General features: G+C 34.7%; 1 protein-coding gene across 1 annotated transcript in view; it reads left to right on the top strand.

Annotated features, from left to right (window-relative positions):
* LOC146538668 (nuclear pore complex protein Nup98-Nup96-like) overlaps nt 1-11,839 on the top strand; it is a 56,471-nt gene extending 44,632 nt beyond the window's left edge. Inside the window, exons 41-49 of the mRNA XM_085187226.1 lie at nt 496-652; nt 2,101-2,222; nt 2,810-2,938; nt 5,722-5,872; nt 6,076-6,178; nt 6,422-6,543; nt 8,127-8,302; nt 8,697-8,802; nt 9,498-11,839. Of these exons, the coding sequence (XP_085043352.1) occupies nt 496-652; nt 2,101-2,222; nt 2,810-2,938; nt 5,722-5,872; nt 6,076-6,178; nt 6,422-6,543; nt 8,127-8,302; nt 8,697-8,802; nt 9,498-9,590 (1,159 nt within the window). The 3' untranslated portion in view covers nt 9,591-11,839. The remainder of the gene's footprint in view (nt 1-495; nt 653-2,100; nt 2,223-2,809; nt 2,939-5,721; nt 5,873-6,075; nt 6,179-6,421; nt 6,544-8,126; nt 8,303-8,696; nt 8,803-9,497) is intronic.
* Nucleotides 11,840-13,228: the final 1,389 nt, after the last annotated feature.

Genomic DNA, 13,228 nt, shown 5'->3' on the forward strand with positions numbered 1-13,228 from the left:
CGAGGGCAATAGAGAGAGAGAGAGAGAAAGAGATGTGTAGTGCGTGTGCGAGTGCTAATGAGACAGAGTGAGTGCAATAGAGTGAGAGATAGAGATTATGAATTGGTGAGTGTGAGTGAGACATGTCAAGTGAAATGTGACAAAGACAGAGCTAGTGCCTTTAAGACATAGAAATAATAAGAGGATGCTAGAAAGAACGTTACACGTTGTTTGTGAGTGAGTGAAAGAGGAAGTGTGTGAGAACGAGTGAGATAGTGAGATCAGATACATAAAAATCTTTTTAACTGTTATCTTTTTAACCTATAAATCTACTTACACGGCATCTTCGAGAATTGTCAGGTCATTTAAACTGTAAGAAAAAAAAAATTTGTAGCTCTGTCCCATGCACAATTTTGTGACATAGAGTCACCATATCTTAAAGAAAGCTAACGTGTTTGGATAATTTCTATAATTATTTAATTTAAGGAAAAAAAACTGAATTTTCTTTATCCACAGATACATAACCCAACAAATACCAACGCTGGAACAAATAATTAGAACGTACGAAAGAAACTTTAGTTCAGAAGACGAAGTGGATTTGACCACGCTACCCGACGACGAGATGCTACAGTTTCCTGTGCCACCGTACCTGGAGGAGTATTGTGTTACTGTGGTGAGTGTGGGTTCGATTACTATTCGATTATTCGATAATTTAGCTGAGTATTATTTTTCCCAAGGGAATCTATTTGGATTCTAAGAGATCCTTTTTTTTTAGTTTTGTAAAAGATTGTTTGGTTTGGTTGATGGCCATACGCGTTCCACGAATGTATAGCAATATAAATATTGTAGGTTCATCGACAATTTTTAATTATCTTCACACTGTATCTTGCATATAGTTAGATAGAAGGAACCATTTTCTTTGTTTTTTTTCTTGAGTGGTTTACTCAACTTTTTAAGGGAGCCCAAGTAGAGCCGAGATGTAGGCCGTCCATATTACTCACTCAAATCTCACATTGCTGTTGAGTGACGGATTTCAACATTGCACTTTGTATTCTTATCCTTATAAGGCGCGAAAATAAAAATAATCCTTTTCTACTAATATGGCTAATATTAATTCTTATATTGTCACTAGCAAATCTTAATAAATATAAAGTACTAGCGGACGCGCGCAGCTTCGCCTGCTTATTTGCACCCTAAATTTAATAAAAATCGGTGGCGACTTAAAGATTTTTCCATACAAACTTTAAAGACCTTTATTTGCACCTTTAGGGGATGAATTCTAGAAAACCATGAAACACATGTTCAATTAAATATTTTTAAAAGTCTAAATTTCAAATTTTATAAAAATCGGTGGCGATTTAAAGATTTTTCTATACAAACTTTCAACCCCTTAATGCACCCTTAGGGGAAGAATTCTAAAAAACCATGAAACATGTGTTGAATTAAATACTTTTAAGAGTCTGAATTTCAAATTTCATAAAAATTGGTACTGATCTAAAAAAAATTCTATACAAACTTTGAACCCCTCATTTGCACTCTTAGGGGGAGAATTCTAGAAAATGATGAAACACGTGTTCAATTAAATACTTTTAAAAATCTAAATTTCAAATTTTATAAGAATCGGTGCCGATTTAAATTGTTTTCCATACAAACTTTCAACCCCTATTTCACCCCTTTAGGTTAACATTTTTCAAAATCCCTTCTTAGTGAATGTCCAGATTACGAAAGTAAACATGTCTTCAAGTTACACGTTTTCATCAGCCATACGGCTGTGCGTGCATCTTACCTCAGTCAGTGAGGACCAGTCCTTTTATATATATAGATAACAAAAAAAAATCAGCTTCATGCTGTATCCCGCGCACAGCAGGGTAGGCAGAGGGACCTTAGTGTTAAAATACTCCATTCCCAATTTTCCGCCGAATTTTGGAGGCATTGCGTGTTGAGTGGCGGAACTCAACGCCGCTCGTTGCCTCGACATCAGAGCCAAGAAATGAAAATATAAATGTAAATAAATATTTCATTTCCTCGAGTGGGTATCGAACCCATAACCTCAACGTCCTCTAAATATATAAACTTATAAGAATATATTATATGTTTAATTATTATTATTTTTTGTTCCAGAATGGCAAAACACGTCGTATCTTAGACCTTCGTTATGAGCTATTAAGGGCTAGGGCGTTCAACACAAGGCCTAAGCTGAGTCCGGCCTCATATACGCCAGATCCCTTTGATTATAGCTTGAGGTAAGTTTAGTGTATTTAAGGTAACAAATTTTTAAATAAAGTAAAATAGAAGTTTTTCCTCGCTCTGACTACCAGGCAAAACGCGGCTTGAGTTCCGCCACCCAACACGCAATGTCCCGAAAATTCGGCGGTGTGTGGAGAACACTGTCTTAACACTAGATTCGTTCTGTCTACCCTGCTATGTGCGGTATGCCGCGTGAAGCTTAAAACAATTATTTTTTTATTGTTTATCAAATCAGAGATATCAATGTCTGAAATGTTAGATGTTTTTTAACATGTGGCTGGATTTCAATTAGTGATTTTTGGACGTCTAGATGCTCTGATCCTCAGCTCAGCTGGCAGCTCGTAATATTATACAATTGAAGAGCTTGTTTGTTTGACTCCACAAATCTCTGGAACAATTTGTTCCAATTGAAAAACTGTATTGAACAGTCCACAAAGGCTATAACATGCCATGTCTTGAAATTATTTAGGAATCGAAGAAAGGAGTCTCTTAACATTTAAGTTATTTCAGCTTACCCTATTAAAACGTAACAAAAAAAATAGTGTCCCATTGTCTCCACTCTCTTTTTTTTTCATCTTTACAGCTTTCTAATAAGTGCCTGGTTGTCGACGCCCTCAATACAGAGTATAATAGGTACTTCAGAGCAGTTGCAGGCGCGGGGCGATTGGCATTTAGCGGTGCAAGTGTTGATGTATCACCCACAGGATGAGAGGTAGGGTCCATATACAGAATTGGAGGCCTAAATTACGCATACGAATTATTTTTTTATGCATTGCGACAAGACGTTGTAGTGACGTTGGATAGTTAAACTAAAAAATATGTATAATAGTTAGGGAGGGAAGAAGCAAACTCGGGATTTACTCGAACATCATTGAGAGCTATTGGGTTGCGAAGCTTAGATGATAAAAAGAAAAAAATGTAATATACATATCTTTTGACCGGTGGGGTGAGGGGATATAGATTTTCAAAAATGTAAAAAAAAACTATTCCATGGACATACTCGAGCGCGTCAGATTAAGATATATATGGTTCATCTTCTTGCCCTAGACGTGATATCTCAAAACTAGACGATTATCTGAAGGGACTTGTTTAATCTGACAATTAGTAATATTTTTTTAAACCAATAAAATAAACAAGTCAGCAGCAGGGAACTTAACGTTAAGACACTCTGTTCCCCACTTTTTGCCAAATGTTGAAGGCATCGAGTGTTGAGTAGCAGCACTTAACGTCGCTGTTTTGCATCGACACCAGAGCGAAGAAATGAAAATATAAATTTAAATAAATATTTCATCTCCTGGAATGGAGATTGAACCCACAACCCGTCGGTTTTACAGTCACACTCTGTGCCTGTAAAACCGCCCTGCGCCATGACTAGTGTCAATTTTTTTATTCATTAAACGTAATCAAGTGAAAATCTCAAGAAATAGAATGTAACTAAAATAATGTATGTTTGAAATAGAATACTTGTATTTATAAAAAAAACTAGAAACAAAATTCAAGTATTTATTTAAATTATCATCTTCATTGATGTGAGTGAGAGAGGAATAGAAATACGGAGAGAGGAATATACGCAATTCTTAGGTACATTAAACTTTATCGATCAATTTCTATCACTTCGACTTGTGGAATTTGTAAGATTATATTTTTCGTAATCCTTAAATGATTCCCTCCAAAATAAAAAAAAATTAGCCACGCTCGAAAATGTCGAGATAACGTTTTTTTTTTCAAACTTTTGAGCCCTCCCCCTCCTTTGGCTCACTCTCAAATTGTCAGATTAGTGGAATATACATGATTTAGCATGTAACTAACTTACCCTACCTTAAAAGGTTAGGCCACTGTAAATTTTTTGAAAAATCGTTTTTTTTTATTGGCTTAAAAAATAGTTTAAACCCTCTAGAATCAGGAAAAAAAGGTCCCGTGCGAAAAAAAATGTTTTTTCCTTAGGAAATAGAGGTCGCCGCCAAGGCCGTCAAAACTTACTCCGAAACGACTACCTGCGGCAAACATAATGGGGAAAACCATTAACCCAGCACCATAGCCCCCTCCCCCCTATTGCTCCCAACCGCCTGTATTGTTGTTCCACGTGTCCTTTCGAGCCTTTTGAGCATTATGAAGGAAAATTTTAAGCGCACAGTAAAGAGCGATTGATTATTCATAAGCGATGATTTTTGCGTGTTTTCCGTGGTTTTCTTAGGATTTCACTGGAAAATTTACGAACGCGTTAGTTGAAATGAGTGCTCGAGTGTATCTTGGAAAAAAAGGCACGAAAACCTCGTATCCAACGCGACGTCGGTCAGGCAAGATGAAACGACCCATGAATCAATATGAATGTGAGAGCGATGAGCAGGGCGTCAGCGCTTCGGCGAAAAAACTGAAGGACTGCAACGAGGAATTCGATGCTAATAGTGAATTCGGCTGTAGAATCATCAATTTCTGCGCCGTTTTTTCCGTTATTGCCCAGCACGTGAAGTGCAAAACGTGCGGATCTGACATTGAGTTTCGAGAAAGAAGTCCTCGTGGTTTAGGCTTCAAAATTGTGATCGCTTGCTCAAAATGTCCTGATGCCAGAATGTCAGATGATCATTTTTTTTTTTACTTATCTGATCCTTTATCCTAGACGCGCGGCCATATATATGGAGGTCATATTTGGTGGAAGTACGTAACCGAGTACAAGGAATCCCCAGTATCTTAATCTGACGCGCTCGAATAAATCCCGAACGTCCCCTCTTCGCCGCTCCTACGCTTATTGTATAAATTGATAATTAATTATATTCTTAAAATAAATATTTTTCTTGAGTATTTTTTTTTTGTTTATATTATGTTTAATTGTACATGCATTTTTTAATTGCTATGTATACATTTTTGTAAGACCTTAGCGGCGCAGTGACATAAGCGTGTGACTGCAAGGGCGACAGTCGTGGGTCCGATTCCCGCTCGGCAGAAAGAACATTTTAATAAAGTTTGGGCCGCATTGAGGCCGTCGTAGCGCAGCGGCACAAGGGTGTGACTAACGTGGCGGTTGTGGGTTCGATCCATACTTGAGGAAATGAAATATTTATTTACATTTACACTTTCATTTTTTCGCTCTGGTGTCGAGGCAAAAAAGCGGCGTTGAGTTCCGCCACTCAACACGCAATGCCTCCAGAATTCGGCGGAAAATGGGGAACGGAATGACTTAACACTAGGTTCCCTCTGCCTACCCTGTTGTGTGTGAGATACAGCGTAAAAAAGTTGAGTTCCGCCATTCAACACATGTAATGCCCCCAGAATTCGGCGGAAAGTGGGAAACGAAAGAAAAGAAAGTCTTAATGGGACCTTCTGTTAATATACTCTATGTTAACAGAAGGTTCCCACGTTCCTTCTGTCTGGTTGGGCAGCAAGGTTGCTATTTGCTTTTCGTGAACATTATACAAGATTCTTTTTTTTTAATTTACAGAGTGGCCTCATTTTTTATGCTATAAAGTATTAATATTGTATTTTATTTTAAAATTTCAGTCGCTCCCATCTAATCCGTAACGTGCTGTCTCGTTACGCCCCAGCTGAGATTAATACTCAAGATATGAAACATCGTATGGAACTTATACAGAGGTTGGGGGTTCCTATCAAGTGGGTGTTAATGGCGCAGGCGCACAGGGCTAAATATGAGGTGAGTTTTCAGTTTATGTGTATTTGTTTTTTTTGAGAGTGAATGAATTAGTGGATGAGTAAAAGAATGAATCTTAGAATAAAAATTAATTATCATATTTAAGATTAAAAATAAAATCAATGTACTTCTAAGTAACATCATTCTTCGAAGTAACATCATACTAAGTAATCATTTTAACTATTCTTCATTTTTTTTAATTCCAGCATAAACCCTCACTAGAAGTACAATATTTAGTCGGTGCAGAGCAATGGAATGAAGCTCATAGAGTTTTATTAGAGGAACTGCTGCCTGAAACAGTATTGTCTGGTAACTCATTGGTTTACACTTAGTGTGGGTTCGATTCTAGTTTATTACTGATGTTAGCTACACGCTGTATCCCGCTTATAGCGGGAGTAGGCAGAGGGACTCTAATATTGAGACACTCCGTTACCCTTCTACTATTTTTTAAGTAATTACGTATGAATGATAATTAATTTACCCGAGTGAGAATCGAACCCCACAACCGTTGCTCTTATTTTCTATGTCTTATTTTCATATATTTTATTTCAGATAACGTCCACTCAATAAAAGATATCTTAGAAAAATTAAATGCAGCGGCGTTAAACCACGAAGTGAGCGACTGGGAGAGTGGCGGACAAGCGTTGTACCACTATATGCATATTTGTGATGAGGTTAGCGTGAACAATATTTTAAGTTATATTATATTTATCTTTCATTTTTCATTTTCAATTTCATTTTTCGCTATACCCCGCACATAGTAAGATAGACAGGGGGAACCTAATGTTAAGACACTCCCCTGAGTGGGAATTGATCCCACAACCGTCGCTTTTTCAGTCACAGGCTTGTTTATCTGTGCCGCGACTGCTTCTATAGACGATGTTTATAATCCATACCTATATTATAAATTCGAAAGTAACTCTGTCTGTCTGTCTGTCTGTCTTTTACGCAATCAGGCCCAAATCAATGTCTAATTTAATTGTGATAAAATACTCATAGAGATACTTGAGTGTCCCAGGATGAACATAGGATACTTTTTTTTTTCTCATATTTGTAATATTTTCGATATATACCAATATATTGAAATAATTCATTTGACAAGCAATTTATTCCGCCATGTTAATAACAATCGTCGCTACGCGTTGCTAGGCGACGGCTTGCAAAGTTTGTTGTTTTAAGAAAACGTCACCCAAAGTGAGTTTGCTTAACGCGTACATGGCGCGCGCCGATATAGATTTGTATACATTAACAAAAATTAGATGATTTCTATAATTTGATATTCATCCTTATGAAAATAAATATAATAGTCACTTTTAGCTTTTCATCTAGATGGAAATTGTAGTTTACTGTATAACATTCTAATAAATAATTAAGATGTCACTGATCCCAAATGACCTAGCCTACGAGTGGTATAGTATGACCGACGCGAACGGGCAGATGACTTTGATGATTTTGTAAATTTTTATATATTTTCGAATTACTATTATTTTTTATGTAATTATTTGCTGCTTATAATTAATTTATCTCAGTTCAGTTATCTATACCGATGTTAGACACATAAAATATCGTAATATTAATCATTTGGGATTTTATTTAATATTGTTTGCAAAAATTAATAATTATTTAATATAGAAAAATGTTTAGTACGCGCGTACGACAAACTTTAGGTACATTTTCTAATATTAAGAATTTCCTTTAGTTACTTTTACTTCTTTTGTTTGTTCATTTCGGTTACTCAGATATTTTTTCCAACAATAAATCTCCACTTATTATTATTTTTTAACTTATTTTAATTATTTAGGCTTATATTTTCGCGGGCGTAGCTGCGTCCGGGCCCATTAGTCTATCTATAAAATAAAAACTATACTAACATGAAAAATGTGAAAGTGTGCGAGTGCAAGTTACATCTTCACGAAAAAATTACTGAATGGATTTTTATGAAATTTTGACGAATTTATGTTATTATTTTGTTTAATTTGTCTGTAACATTACAATAAGTTTAAGCGGATGAAGTCGCGCTTCAATCGCTAGTAAATCATAGATACATGCCATGAACATTGAATTTTTATTCTTTGTATCGAAATATTCAATAACTAAAACAGTATTATACTTATTTAGAAAACATAAAAATTTGAATGTAGCGGAGTTAATTTGTAATTTATAATTTTTTATGTTTTCTAAATAACTATTTCTCTTTCCTGAGTGTGGAATAACTATTTTTTTAAATAAAATGTTACTATTTACTTTTTTAATGCAGATGAGAGGAGCAATATCGACAAATGCAACAAATTCGTTATCAGAGCGCTTAGAAGCCCTCCGTCCCTCCTTGTCAGCGGCCTGCCGCGCCCTCACTCAGGGACTAGCCCTCACCACCACAAAGGGCACAACCTTCAGTGCTAAACATTCAGCTGCAAGGGCTGAGATGGGAGCGAGGTTGTTATATTTATAATATGTTATTTTTGTCTAAATTTTTTTGGTGTTTACCTTAACACTACCAAGAATATAGCCCTAAACACTACCGAGGCTTCACCCATCTAATGGGATGGGAGAAGCTAAAATGGGAGTAAAGTTTCTACTTTTTTTAAACATTATCTAAAAATATTTTTCTATTCTTATTATTGAGTAAGAGTTCAAAAGTATCAAAATATCTCTCTCTAAATAATAATTTTCTATCTACATGAATATGTAGTAACTAGTGGATAAGAATGTAGACGCCCGAAGAGACCATATGGCTTAGTGGTCAGAGCGCTTATTGGCCAGTTCAAATCTTGCTACGATCATTTTTTTTCTAGGTACCTAGTATTTTTTATTCTTGTTTATTTTGTAGATTGTTACAATTGGCCCTAGCCGGAGGTGAACCCACACCACACATTGCTGGTTTGTTGAAGAAATTGAAGTTACCACCCGACTGTGCAGCAAGAGCTAGAGATAAGGTGGGTTCTTTTTAAAATTTCACGCTGTATCCCGCATATAGCAGTGTAGGTCGAGGGAACCTAGTGTTAAGACACTCCGTTTCACTGTTTTTGTTGAATTCTCGAGACATTGTGTATTGAGTGGGGAAACTTAACGTATCGCTTCTGAACTCTGGTTGACAAAGCGCGGCGTTAACCTACCAACAAACATGACTTGGAAATTAGGGAATAGTGTCTTAAGACTAGGCTACTTTTACCTACCCTACTATATGCAAATGCGTGAGGTTGCATTTTTTATCTGTTACAAAGTAAAGAATCGAGTTATTTTTTTAAGCTTCACGCTCTATCCCGCACACAGCGGGGTAGGCAAAGGGAAGCTAGTATTAAGATACTCCATTCCCCATTTTCCGCCGAATTCTCGATGTATTGCGTGTTGAGGGGCGGAAATCAACGCCGCGCTTTGCTACGACGCTAGAACGAAGAAATGGAAAGATAGATTTACATAAATATTCGTCGAGTGGAGGTCGTACCCATAACCAATCGTGTTCATACTCACACTTTGTACCCCTGCGCCACAACTGGCCGCAGTTATTATTTTTATCAATAGAATTACCATAATCAAAATAAAATATGTATATTAATATTAAAATATACTTACATACTAATACGTAATAAATCTAATAATAATAGTTTTCATATTAATAATACATCCACAGATAACAGTAGACATCGCGGAACAAGCTTCAGAGCTGTGCAGAGACGCACCAGGTTCACCCCTCCTACACCAACGGGCAACGGTTAAAAGTTAAGAGAAAAATAACTAATTGTTATTATTAATAATAATTTGTGAAAAAACAACTTATTGCTATTAATAATTATTCGTTTTTTTTAATTGGAAACCAGTTTTTTTTAAGTTAAATTGAGACTTTAAAACAAAATTTTTATAGAATTGATTTAGTAAGTATATGATTTTTTTTAAGAAAATATTCTATAAACATTTTGTAATGTGTTTTTATAATTTTCTTTTTATTTTGAAAATTGAATAGACGACCTTTAGCTTAGCAATAATTAATACTAAAATAGGGTTAAACAAATCAACTAAAAAATCAAATATTAAATTGAGTAATTTAAATTATTGTAATATTAACATTTGTAAAAGGCAAAAATTAATCTTCATACAACCTTTATGTTTCTGCAAAATTACTTTTTGAAACTTTTAAATAACATAACCAATTTTATTTTTATTTAAATTCAATTAGATTAAAAATAATTGAAATGAAATGGCATGGATGGAAATATTATTTTGTATGGTAAAAATTTTTTTGCTAATTTAAAAAAAGCTTTGTCACTTTATAAATTGTCTTCTTTTATACGTGTGTAATAGTTCTGTTAATTTTAATATTAGTAATTATAAGAGAAAAAAGTTTTTTTAAAGAGTTCCTCCTGTAAAGGTGCATTCACACGAGTAATTAAAATTTAGTACAAAAAATACATACACAATTAATCTTTTAATTTTTACTTATTTCGTTTTTCTGTAAAAGGAACCTCGTCTTAATGCGCCTATAGTCATTATAATATTTATAATTTTATCATTTAATATAATATTATCTCTCATTCGTTTTTTTCCTTACGAGTGAGTGAGATAGCGAAACTAGTTAAATTTAGTTAGTAAGTAAGCCATCGTAGCACAGCGTGTGACTGTAAACATGATGGTTATGGGGTCGATTCCCACTCAGAGGATTGAATTAATTAATTTTCCTCGGTATGGTAAGAACTCAAAGCGCGGCGTTGTATGCCATAAGTCAGCACACAATATCTATAATATACATTAGATTTCCTCTGCCTACTCTGCTATGAGCGAGATACAGCGTGTAGCTGAAATAAGTTAGTAAATAATGGCGTCTCTTTCTTTTATATTGTGTCAAAGAGAGATGGTGAGTGAAAAATTCTATAAATTATTATTAATAAAACGTTGCTTTTTTTGTAATAATGAATGAATGTGGTTTAATAACAGGGTTTTATCTGTCATATGTATAAAAAATCGTTAAAAAAAAAATTAAGAATGGCAACTATAAAACTTAATTATTTTAAAATAATAATTTAGACTATTATAAGCAACATTATCTAATTCCGAAAAAAATATCTAATTAAAATATCTCTATATACAAATATAGATAAGAGACCTTGATATGAAATAAAAAAATATATAAATTATGTCATTAAGAATCATCATTGGAATAAATTCGTTGTGTTAATTTTAAACGACATTTAGGATTAATTATAAAGTTCATAATATTTATGGGTGTGGTAATTAAATATATCGAATTTGACTTTGTATATTTTATTGTGCCAGTTATTGCCATTACCAAATATTACAGGCCAAACCATACAGGCCTGCCAACCTGGCAACTTTATTTGCTTTTACTGTAAGACGTAAAAAAGAGAATAATTTTCGCCCTTTGCCTTAGAACTTGGAGCTCTCTCTTGGTGCTCCCTTACACGTCCTAACAAGAAAATACATCAAATTTCAACTTTCTAAATCTGCGCGCTGCTACACAATTAAAATACTAATAATTTCTTAAAATTTTGAAATGTTATTTAATTAACACATTGGCGTGCCTAATAATGGCGCAAAACAACATTTTTATTTAAATTTAATGCAAATTTTAACTCAAAACGAAAATGTATATTTAAAACTATAATAATTGCCAACGATCGACTGGATCTCATTCTCATTGGAACTGTTTCGTTCGTTTAATGTAAGAGTGAGCGAGACAATGTTATTTAAAGCGTAATAAATAAAAACTTATAATGGCTCAAATAATCTGTTTTATACTGTCATCGCAATAACTGGTAAATTCAAATATATATAAAAATAGACGGTCCTACTACTCTCAGGCATACTTTATTAACACAAGCAAGTCTGTAATTAATATATATAGAATTGTAATTAATTATTAATATTATAATACTATTTGTTTTAGTTTTAAGTTGAAAGCTGTCAAAATAATATGTTTTTTGTGGTAAGAGTTATTGTAATAAAATTATTTTGAAATATTGTTTGCGTTTTCTTATATAAACCCCATATAGCATGATCTGAAATATTTATCGCTTTCGAGATATTGACCATTTAGAATAAAAATCTAAATACTACACGAGTGTAAATAAAATGCTCGAACAAAATAGTTTTGAGTGTTTTCCCGGCGACTCGTGATATTTTTATATTCCAACTCGTTTGCTTCAACGGCCATCGGTTCTTTGACAGACGTGCCTTGCCCAATGCCTCTTCAACAAACAATTACTGCGAGCAACGTTGGTAGCTCTGGTTTTTTCTAGATAACCTCATTTGTGATTATATCCTTCACAGAAAGTCCGAGCAAAGCTTCATAACACGTTGGGCAACTTCAAACTTGGTATTAGACCAGCTGGTTGTCCACATTTCATCACATTTCGGCCCGTAGCTTTATTGTTTTTAAGCTGTTCAAAAACCGTCCCAATTTCGCCAAAGGTAAGGTCCCAGAGCTCCTCAGTATAATGGCGCGGAGTGCGCGCTGATCATTAAAGCTGGGCTCGCTAGATTTCCTAAAGTGCTTAATTTCTTCGAGTTGTTTTGGAGTTCGATCTGAAACTCTTCGGAACTATTGATAACTTGAAACACCGCTGGCTAGAGAGTACACTTTATCCTGAAATTCCAAATCAGACTCTCCGCTATCTGTTACCAACGAATACTCTCATCCTTTGGCCACATAGCTCATGACAAACTGGTTGCTGTTGGCAAGGTAGATGGTAGAAGACCTAGAGGCCGACCACCTTGCCGATAGTCTGACGCCGTCGAAGAAATTATTGGACTCCCCATTATTAACACTTTAAGGAAAGCTGACAGGAAGGCATAGAGGCATCGTTGCGCTTCCTTTTGCTTACCAGAGCTACAGAGGAAATAAAAATAACTCGTTACCCTGAGTGAGAATCAAACTCACCACCTTCACGTTTACAATGAGACGATACGATTTTAATATATTTTTCCGAAATAAAATCTAGCCCAAATTACAGGTAAGTACAATCTTCAATATCGTAATAATCAATAACACAAAACAATTATTAAATAGGCTTGCATAAACAAAATCGATATGCAAATGCAGTTCTTATGCACTTGTAATAGCGTCTAGTTAAATACTCTCGACTCTACGCGCGTGCGCAGTGGAGAGATCGTCAGTGTTGTCAATTTGATGAAAATTGCTAGAGTTATGGGAATTTTACTATAAAATGTGTGAGTCATAATCTGTACCTGAAGAGACGTTCTGAAGAGACTGGTCTCCACGCTCCGCTGAAAAGTAGTAAAAAGTTATACTGTGCCTTTTATTATGACTAGGTATATAATTCTTTTATGAGATTATAATATCCAAAAAATTTAGTAAATATAATGTGTATTTCTAATTAGGCTCTTTAA

The sequence above is a fragment of the Heliconius melpomene genome, chromosome 6 (genome assembly GCF_056956725.1).
Source record: "Heliconius melpomene rosina isolate 202511_hmr_F chromosome 6, ASM5695672v1, whole genome shotgun sequence".
Lineage (NCBI taxonomy): Eukaryota > Metazoa > Arthropoda > Insecta > Lepidoptera > Nymphalidae > Heliconius > Heliconius melpomene.